General features: G+C 32.2%; 1 protein-coding gene across 1 annotated transcript; it reads right to left on the bottom strand.

Annotated features, from left to right (window-relative positions):
- Window positions 1–4,364: 4,364 nt before the first annotated feature.
- Window positions 4,365–6,046, bottom strand: LOC107457792 (uncharacterized). The gene is made up of 2 exons (XM_016075974.1): window positions 5,434–6,046; window positions 4,365–5,353 (listed from the first exon to the last, which is right to left on the bottom strand). The coding sequence occupies exons 1-2, from the start codon at window positions 6,044–6,046 to the stop codon at window positions 4,365–4,367; spliced, it is 1,602 nt and encodes a 533-aa protein (XP_015931460.1).
- Between the last annotated feature and the right edge of the window lie 5,426 nt (window positions 6,047–11,472).

Raw genomic sequence — 11,472 nt, 5'->3', positions numbered from 1 at the left:
TGAAAAAATATAGTAGTAATTTGTAATAATTCTTCTAAATATTTTTTTTACTTGTTAAATTAAAAAATAATATAATTAATATGTTACAAGTTTTTAAAAAATTTATTATGTTCAGACCTATTTAATAGTTAAAAGATGCCAAAACATAAAACCCGATTAGAGAGAATAAATTATTTTTCAGGAAAAAAATGTCACGCCAAAGAGGAAATTAAAAGAGACAAATTAAAGAAGAGAGGATATGTGAATCAGGATGGGAAATATTTCTAAATATATTAAAAAGTGAAAACTCTTAATATAAAATAATTTTAATTTTTAATGAATTCAATATATTTAAAACATCAAAACTTTTATTATATTCTTTATCTACTTAACGAGGAGAAATACTTATGTGTAATATGTGTTGTATATGTACCCAAAAAACATTGACATATATATACAATCACTTTGATATATAATATTTATAAATGTCATATAAAAGATAAGAATTAACTGATATCAATGTTTTGGAGATAAATAATTAAATACGTTTTACAAACATAAAGAATAGGGCAATTTATATAAATAAAATAGAAAAATATTATTTGTATATTAAAATTAGCCACTAAAATTATTTATTAATATATTTATGTATAAATATATGTGTGGTCGTTTAATTTATTTTTAATGTATATTTATATTCTAACATGTACTTTATACTAGTTGCTGACTTTGGTGACTGATTTTAGTATACACGTAGCATAATCCAATAAAATAAATGGAAGAAAGCATTACGCAAATACAATAATTCAGAAAATCAAACGCAAATGCAACAAACCTAACTATACGTAATCCACGACACTCTAACACAGTTTTTGATTACACGTAATCTGCTAGATTCTGTCGCAGATTACGTTTAAATGCTGCAAACACATAAACTGCTACACCCTGTAGCGGTTTATGAAGAGATAGGCCCAAAGTGTATTCTACGAGACCTTATAGCGGATTATGAAGGGAGCGATTCACTATAAAAATCATGTGACGGTGTAGCGGATTTCATTTCATGAGTGTTGATAGTGACTTAGAGAGAGAAAGTAGAGAGAAGTTAGAGGAAAAAGGTTAGGTTTAGGGTGAGTTTCTTGGAGCAGTTCTATTAAGCGGAACCATGGAAGATGAAAGGCGCTTATACTGGCTTAACGACGTTGCTCACGTAGCCGGAACCATCAATAAAGAGCTAAGTCTCTTTATTTTCTTTCAATTGGATAATATCTGTATATTTTATTTAATCTTAAGTAAGTTATTTATTAATTAGGAAAATAAAACCTTAGTTTAGTTTAGGTTTCGAAAATTAAAATTTAAAATTTAAATTTTAAATTTAAATGTAGAGAATTTAAAGTTAGATATTTAGAAATTAAGATTGGAATTTGAAATGTGGGATTTATGGCTTGTTAGTTTTTGCAATAATTATCTAAAGTTGAAAATTTGAAACCTAATTTTTTGGAGGTGTAGGGTTTACTAATAGAAATTTAAGATTCACAGTTTGATTTAAATTTGTGGCGTTTGTTGTCCTAAAGTTGAAATTTAAATTGCAGATGGTAAATTTGTAATTTTAAAATCTAGGTGGTTTATGTATTGAAACATAAATTAGGGTTTGGTGATATTAGTGTTATAAATTAATCATGTCGCTGGGTTTGTTAAAATATCATCATCGCTGTCCCCACCAATGTCACCAGGCTCTTCATCCGAATCATCCTCTCGCGTCGCATTTTTAATCCGATCTGGTTCCCCCTCACGACTAACATCTAGAATCGGACGGGCTGACGTAACTACCCCAACTGCACCAGCTGGACGGTTAGCCAGCAAACAACCAGGTGCAACGATAGGCATCGAGGTATTAGAAGTACCCCATCGTGGTCGACTGAGAATTCGACACTGATGCCCCAAAACTATCCATGCCTTGTTCCAACTTCACAAACAACTCGTGTATCCTCACTTCTGGAAAACTCCGGAAACAGTGAAACAACACCTGCATATCTTCATCGGATCGTATCACAAATGTGTCATATTTCACGCCGGTTGACACAACGGCAATAGGAATCTTGTAGAACAAATTCTTCACTCACTTTGTGCCGCACACGCCCAACTTCTGCAATATACTGGTCTTCAGATCTAACTGTGTACTACTAGATGACTTGACAAAAACACTCAGTGGTTCTCTGTCGGTAAACTTCACACCGTGACTCTTACTCTTTTTTATTTTTCAGAGGAATGCACTAACATTAAAAAGCTTTTTTTCACTCTTCATTCTAAAATTTGGAATGAAAATGATACTCTACATAATTTGGTGGGTATATATAGGCATTTTTCGAACTGCCACGTCCTTCATAATCCGCTATAGGGTCTTACAAAACACATTTTGAGCCTATCTCTTCCTAAACCGTTATAAAATATAACAATTTATGTGTTTACAGCGTTTAAACATAATCTGCGATAAAATCTAACAGATTACGTGTAATCAAAAACTGCATTAGAATGTCACAAATTACGTATAGTTAAATTTATTACATTTATATTTGATTTTCTAAATTGTTATATTTACATAACACCTTTTTCTATTTATTTTATTTATATAAATTACCCTAAAGAATATCTCTCGTTGACAAGAATCCTAAAACTCCTTATTAGGAAAAATTTATCCATATTCACAAAACATATATACATGAAGAATATTCGCCTTATTTTTCATCCTCTATATCAATTTCTTCGGCTATTTTTTCCCAAAATATTTAGATATTTTAATTTAATTTATATTTATAAAATATTATTTAATTGAGGCAGACAGGCAGAATTTATTTTTATTATGAAAAAGCAAGTGGTGTTTTGGGAGAATATGGGAGGCTGGGGTGATTTACCGGGGGGTGGGAAAGGCAGTCAACACGCAGGGGCGAGGTGACGCGGCAACCGACGAAGCGTCTGACACCACGCAGGGGCGTGGTGAAGCTGGCGGACTTCGTGTCACCACCACGCAGGGGTGAGGTGACGCGGCGACCATGCATGCGGCTGACACCACGTAGGGGCGAGGTGCAGCTGGCGTCGCGGAGTTTCGAGGTCGTTCACCTCGGGGGGCGTGGTGCAGGTGTCGGCATGCAGGGGACAGGCCCCCCGGTAAACAGCAAAGCGTGGCCTCTTCAAGCTCTATATAAAGAGCGTTCCCCTCCCTCCATTATTCATATACAAGAGTTTTGAGAGAGAGCTCCGAAAGGGTAGTAGTGAGAGGTAGTAGTGAGAGGGAAGAGGGGTTTTGTAGGGGAAGGGGTTGCTGCTGTTAGGAGCATAGTGAGTGAAAAAATAAGAGTCAGTAAAAAAAAAAATTATTTTGTATTTATTTTGAAAAATGGTTCGTAATTATAATGCTCCGGAGGATCATATAATAAATTATTTGGATCAAAATAAAAAAATATATATACTGTTAGTAAATAAATATGTATACTTTGAACATATTCAAAAGTTTAGCATGTAAATGTGGTAATGTTAAAGTAATAAATAAATATTAAAAATATATATAAGTTGTTATTTATAATATTAAAATATTAGAAAAAATATTTTAATTATGTTAATGGTACTGCAGTCTACGTTAATAATTTTAATAAATAAAATATTAAAATAAATAAATATGTAAATAATATTATTAATTGAAGTGATTACATACATTTTATAAATAGATATGATAATATTTGTTTATTAATAAATGAATAGTTATAACTAATATAACAAATATATTTTTGTTGATGCAGCCTAACAGAAATTTGTTGGTGCGTAAATTAGATCCGCCACAGAGTTGGAATCCGAGGGTCGAAAACTACTTACGCGCCACTGGATTCTACCACGTATCTAGGATTGGGATGATAAGAGGATTTCACCCGTTGTTAGCTGCTCTGGTTGAAAGGTGGAGGCCGGAGACTCACACTTTTGTGTTGCCGGTGGGTGAGGTTACAGTGACATTGGAAGATGTCGCACATATATTTGGGTTACCAATTGATGGAGAGCCTGTAAGTGGATGGACTGATAATAGTAGTGATTTCGTTCAGAGTCAGAGCATGGCAATATTCGGACGTCAACCGGTGCTCAGTCGTAACTCGAAATCCTATATAAAGCTTGGTTGGGTTTGAAGTATCAGAGATGAAGAGCCGTTGGATACTGAGGAGTCCATAATGAGATACGTGAGATGTCAGATTTTCTGTCTGTTAGGGTCGACCCTATTCACAGATAAGTCGACCGCATACGCCCATGCGAAGTATCTACCGTTGCTTCGCGATTTCGACCGGATCCAGACTTATAGTTGGGGTTCAGCATGTCTTGCACATCTTTACAGAGCACTATGCCGTGCATCACGATATGATACGAAGGAGATGGATGGCCCTCTTAATCTGTTGTTTGTTTGGGCGTGGGAGCGAATGCCGTGTATTGCGCCTGTACCGAGACATATCCTTCCACCTGCTGAGACGATTTACTGCTGCTCGAATTGACTCATGCCGGTCCGAGATCATACCCACACCATCTTTTCTGACAACATGCATTCGCAGATTCCTTAGAAAGAAGTGCCACGCATCAGCTGTCTCCCCTTCCACCAAGGCAAAAGCGATAGGCACAATGTTTTGGTTCCCATCCTGTGCAACAGCTACCAGAAGTGTACCTTTGTACTTTCCATATAGGTGTGTTCCATCTACCTGAACTAGGGGCTTGCAATGCCTAAATGCCCTAACGCATGGATTGAAACTCCAGAATACGCGATGAAGTATTTTTACCCCTTGCGCCTCCTCATTCCCGTTAAACAGCGGTCGTGTTTCTATTTGGACAACTGACCCAGGCATCTTCTGAATCATAACCGAGAGCCACCATGGCAAGGCTTGGTAACTCTCCTCCCAATCACCGAAAACTTTCGCTATGGACTTCTGCTTTGCCAACCAAGCCTTTCGGTAACTGATGGTATAGTTGAACCTTGACTGGACTTCGGCTATTATAGTTTTCACCTTTATGGACGGATCAGTCTCGACCAATGGCCTTATAGCCTCAGCCACTGTGTCCGAGTCCAACTTGGCATGATCTTGTGAAATCACTCCCATCGTGCACGTGTGCCTACCGTTGTATCTGCGTATCTCCCAATACCCTTTTTTCCGTATCAAGCTGGCTCGGATAAGCCAGTCGCACCCGCGCCCATACATCTTGCACTTTGCATAGAACGTCTGTGGCTCAGACTCATACACGTCGTAGTCAACTCCTCTAGCAATAGTGTAACTTCTAATTGCTGCCACGACTGACTTTCTAGAACTGTATTCCACTCCAATGCGGAACTCTCCGTCCTCGGGATCAGCAACGCCTACAGAAAGTGCCCATTATCGTTTGTTAATCAATCCGAAGTATATATTAAAGATAACAAATTATTCGGTCATCACGTACCTATGTTTGAATATTCCGGAAACTCCGGTGCATGCATGGCGTCGAGATCCAACTCACGCATAAAAGGTGGCACGTTCATCGGTTGACTGATCGATGGGTGAACCACTACATTATCAGCTGCTGTCTCAACTCCCACATCACCATCCTCGTCTTCGTCGCCGACTTCATAAGTGGCTTCGAAGTCCTCTTCGCTGTCACTATTCATTTCCTCGTACACTGCAGCTCTATCATCCTCCACCTCTAAGTCATTTTCAATCCCTTCCGCCACTTCGGTTTCAAACTCAACATACAGCTCAATATGGGGATGTCGCATCTGAGTCTGCCGGTGAATTTGAAACATATTATGCATAGTCACTTCGTCAGTGATTGGCATGGTATCAAACTGCATTAGGTCACCAAAAACTACAACCGGATTACGGTACAGAATTCTGCTTACTCTCATTAACGTACCGTTCTCCATGCTTTGACAGAGACCATTCCGAAGTTCCATAAATGTCATGGTGCATGGAACCACAAACGAAAATGGATTCTGGCACACAAACCTCACTCCCTCATGAGTATTACGTATTATCTCACCGTCGCGATACACTACCAAGTTTGCAGTACCCTCCATTACCCCAGAAACACCCTCAAAAAACACTCACACACTTCCTTAGAATGAAAATGAATCCGCGCACTGCCTTATATAGAGAGTAGCCTTCACCACGCCCCCACGTTTTGATTGCGCCAGGCGAATCACGTTCTGCCACGTGTCATGACGCTCCCACGTGATACGACATCACACCCCCACGTGATGCATAGGTGGACCAACCACGTGCCGCCACGTTAGCAACACGCCCCCACGTGATGCCAACGTGGCAATTTCTTCCAGCGCCAACTCATCAACACGCCCCCACGTGGTGCTTGCGTGGCCCATTCACCTTTCGCCACGTCATCACCACGCCCCCACGTGCTAGGTTAGCACACCCCCACGTGCTGCCACCGTGTCCCAATCATGCTGCGCCACGTCAACTCACCTTACACTTGTCGCAGCCTCCACGCCCCTGCGTGTTGAACTTCAATCCATCATTGGGTAAAACACCCTATTCCCCCATTTCTAACCAAAACACCACTTTAATTCCCATATTAAAATTTTTGAGCCGCAGACAGGATCATGTACAAACCTAAAGTGCATGCTGCCACCCTGCATAATACGGGCCACGCTTCTCTGCATGTGAAATACAATATCATAACATTATTGTACAATATTTGTGAAAGAGCTCTCTATAATGGTGAAAGTATCTCTAAGATTTTAAAGGATTTGAGTATAGAAAAGAATTAGAAAAAACTAAAGGGATTAATTCATAGATATGTTATTTTATCACAAGATTCTAAAATTCAAAAACAGTATTATATAAAAAATCTGATCTATTACTATATCGATATATCTTATTATTATTATTTATCTTTTTTTCAGTTATATTGATATTATTACTACTAATATTATTATTACATTATTATTATTATTATTATTATTATTATTATTATTATTAAAAATACGTGTATATTTTTTTACAAAACTAAAATAATTTATTAACTACTTCGACCACAAAAAAATTTAATTATTAATTGCTACTTATTTATCATTACTAAAGATTTACTAAATTATAACAATTAAATACTATTTAATTTAAATTAATATGAACAATTCTAAATATAAATAATTAAAGCATCATAGTTAATAATCATAAATGTATTTTAATTCCAAATGTCAGTTCTTTTAATTTGTCAATTAATTTTATTTTAAAAAATTCATTAAATTTACATGATTGAATAAAAAATATTTAAAATTTAGATTACTCATTATTAGTTGTAACTATTAATACAAATATACAATAAAAACTTTTAAATTTTATAAAAATATTTATAACAATTATAAATACACAACAGAATCTTGATTATCAATAAGATTAAAATAATAATTACAACTAAATATCTATTAAGTTGTTTATAAAGTTTAAAAATTTTTCTTGTACTCGTTATTTTCAATCTTATTTGTTATTCTAGTTGTATCTATTGCAAAATGTAACAAATGCAATACAAATTTTCAAACTTTATACAAATAAGTATAATAGTTATAAAAAAAATTTTATATAAAAAAATTTAAAATTTTATAAAAATGTTTATGGTGATCGTTCTTTACAATGTTTTCAACTTGTTTTAACTTAAACAAAATTTCATTCATCTATGATATTAAATTAGGCTAAATCTAACTAGAAATGTCAACAGGGCAAGGCGGAGTAGAAAATACCTCCCTGCTCTCCATTCTTGCCCCCAAATTTATTCTTCATTTTCGTTTTTAACTGTGAAAAAATATTGCTTTCCATTCCATAGAACTCCATTTTCCGTGAGGACTCTATTATCCATCTATCTGATAGTTCTAATTAATTATTAATTTTTATATGAATAGAGCTACTGTAAGTATCTATCTTATACAAAAACAGCAAGATTTTATACAAAAAGTCTAAATGACAAGATGGTGACTTCTTTCGAAATGATGCAATGGAGGAACGCAACAGCGAACCAAAGGATAGAGCAGTGGACGAAGTGGGAGACGCAGGAACAAAAAGGAAATTGGACACGACGACAGACTTACGAAAAAGAACACCGCAAATAGAGGGCACGACACAGTAAGGGTGATGGCACGGTGGGGTGTGACGATGCGACGAGAAGAGAGAGTGACGAAGGGATAGCTGCAGAGAGGTTGGATGGAGTATGGACAACGTTAGGAATCTCTGAATTGAAAAAGGATTATGCAAATGAGGATTAGGATAATTCAACTATTAAAGACAATTTAATAAATTTATGAATTTCGGAGATTAACGAAGGGGGGTGGAGATCCCCGCTCGGATTCCCGCACTTGCTTCAGGAGAATTTTGTTTTCCGTTTCCATCCCCGCAGAAAATATTTTCTACAGTCAGATCCCTATTCGAGATAATCCCCACAGAAATCCATGCATCTCGGAAAATTTTGCCATCCCTAAATCTAACGCCATTTACTTGAAATTTATCATACATATAAGGCCAAATTTTCAATTATCATATTTATGACATGGACTCATATAAGCCACTAATATGGAATCTGAAGCGTTAGTTTTATAAAGGTCCGGTCTCTACTTTTTCTATCAAAGATAAAACTAATTTTAAAATTATTACATAAAGAATATTTTGATATTTTTATGTTTAATATAAAAAAATATTTACTTTTTAAAAATAACTCCAGAGTTTCAATATTTTAAAATTAAAAATCAAATTTTAATTTGTAATACAATTAAACAATTTTATGGGTAAAAGGACATTTTTTATTTTTTTATATTTTATAATATCAAATATTATTTATTTATGATTAACAAATTAAATTACTAACTGTTTAACTTATCTAAGTTATAAAAAAAATGACTAACTTAATGGACTAAGTATTTGTATGTAAAAGAAGAAATTTTAAATTTAAATCTTTATTTTTCATCATATGTATATATATTTTTACGAAAATACAAATTTTACATTATTAAGACTATAGGTATAGGTTTTGCTAATATATTATTTTTTATTAATTTTAAAAGAATTAAAATTAGACCATAATCAATATATGTGTAATCTCTTTGTCTTTAATTACTATATTAATTTAAAATCAAAGAAAGATTGAATTTTTTTTCGTTTTAAATATATAAAAAAATTAAAAGATTGACTATATTACTTAATTAATAGAATTATATGAATAATAAATTAAATAATATCATCGTATTATTAATAATTGTATTACTCATGACATATCTAGTTATTAATATTTATCTACTAATTAGTTTGAATATATAAAAATTATATAGTTTGTAAATAATAATTTGGGTAAAGTATTAAATTGGTCCCTATATTTGAGCATAATTCTATTTTGATCCTTAAGATTCAAAGTGTCCTAGCTATTTGAATTCAAAAAGTTTCATTTAACTTCAATATATATCCACTGTAAGGTTAAAGTTAAATAATTAACGGAACGTCCTACATAACAGCAGTACAAGAACAAGATCAATAATCTGGAGAACAAGTACAAGGTTTAAAGGCACAAAATCAACCGTGGATACATCAATATATTTATATTTTCTATAGAACTAATAAGGATAATAATAATAAATAAATGTATTGATTTATCCACGGTTGGTTTTTTGTCTCTAGAGCTTATACTTATTCTCCTGATTATCAATCTTATTCTTGTACTGCTGTCATCATGTAGGACATTCCGTTAATTATTTAACTTTGACCGACCTCATAGTGGGACAACATTAATATTGAAGCTAAATGAAACTTTTTTTTTATTCAAATAGGACATTTTAAACTTTAAAGACCAAAACAGGATTATGTCCAAACGTAGAAAACCAATTTAATACTTTACCCTAACAATTTCAAATTTGGTATTTACTTTCGATGATAATTTTGTTAAAAGATATGAATTAATTATATATTTTTTGGTAACAATAAAACAAAGTAAACAAAATTAATACCATTTTTTATCAATATAAAAATAGAAATAACTGATTTTTTATTTAAAATTGATATTTACTTATATATATATATCATAAATTAATTATATATATATATATCATAAATTAATTTTATTAAATATGTATTTATCACAAACAAATTCATATTTTTTTTACTAAATTTGTACTTACAATTATTAGCATAATTAGGCTATCTTTTAATTTAGTCATTATAATTTTATTAATTTAGAGACTATCTACAAAATATTAAAAATTAATATAGAAAAATAATCATAATCACAAAAATGACATATTTTTTTTTGGTCCTTAAAAAATCAATTTATACTTTCTCCACCATAGACAAATTCTATTTGTGAAATGTGATCTCATCTTCTTTCTTTCTATTTAAAAAGGCAATTTTAATAAGGTGATTGTTATAGTATCTAAAATTATTTGTCTAACTTATTAAAAAGAATTAAAAATTAATATTTAATTTTAAAAATATAAAAATAAATAATTATTAAATATTTAAAATTTATCAAAAAATAAATTAAATAAAAGTTAAAGACTAAATTATAAACACAATAGAATTCACATTTTTAACAATTAATATTATTTATCTCTTCTTCTTGTAGTTCTTTCTATTGAATATTTATGGAATTATATATGGGACAATCGTGTTTTAAGCTGCGGCGTTTGAAAAGAAAATTGAGACAAAAAAAAATAAAAACTTAAAAGATAAAATTTAAAAGACTAAAATTAAATTAAACTTTTATATTGTATTTAGTATAAAATATATTAAACTGATAAATCATTACTTAGCATTTTGTTTAATTTAAAATAAATATAAAAACTAACTGAAATAAGGATAATTTTTAAAATACTCTTAGTTATTAATTAAAAAAAAAAATAAAATAAAAAATAAAATCCATTTTCCTTTTCACCTTTTTCTTCTTCCTTTTCTCGAAGACCCAAACACAAAACTTGTTCTTTCTTCAAATTTCTTATTATATTGTGATTTATGATTGAATTTGAATAAGAAATTTCTGATTTTTTTAAGTAGCGTTAAAAGTTAGTTGGTTTTTATTGAAGGATTAAAAACAATGTTGCATAGGAGTAAGCAGTGTTGAGATGTCATAAAGCAGCTAGAGTCTCACTATAAGAAAAAAGTTTAGTATTTGGCAAATTTATCATCGAATTTATCATCAGATATTAGTATCGAATTTATTGGTAGATTTGACAATAAATTTGTCAAAAAAAAAATATTATCAAATTTTACTTTTTGACGGTAAATTCGCCAATAATATTTGAAGAAAAAAAAGAGTAATTGGCGCGAGCATCATCTGGATTTACAGATAAATAAATCCGACAGTAATTTAAATTAGTGAAACATTACGTTTTGGAACACAGTAAAACTTTACCGTTGAATAAATTTGCCGATCATGAACTCTCTTCCCTCTCATTTTAAATATATATATATATATATATCTCTCTCTCTCTTTCTCCTCTCTCACTCTCTCTAACCC

Source organism: Arachis duranensis, chromosome 7 (assembly GCF_000817695.3).
Source record: "Arachis duranensis cultivar V14167 chromosome 7, aradu.V14167.gnm2.J7QH, whole genome shotgun sequence".
Classification (NCBI taxonomy): domain Eukaryota; kingdom Viridiplantae; phylum Streptophyta; class Magnoliopsida; order Fabales; family Fabaceae; genus Arachis; species Arachis duranensis.
The sequence above is the reverse complement of the archived record's forward strand: the minus strand, read 5'-3'. Positions and strand labels throughout refer to the sequence as shown.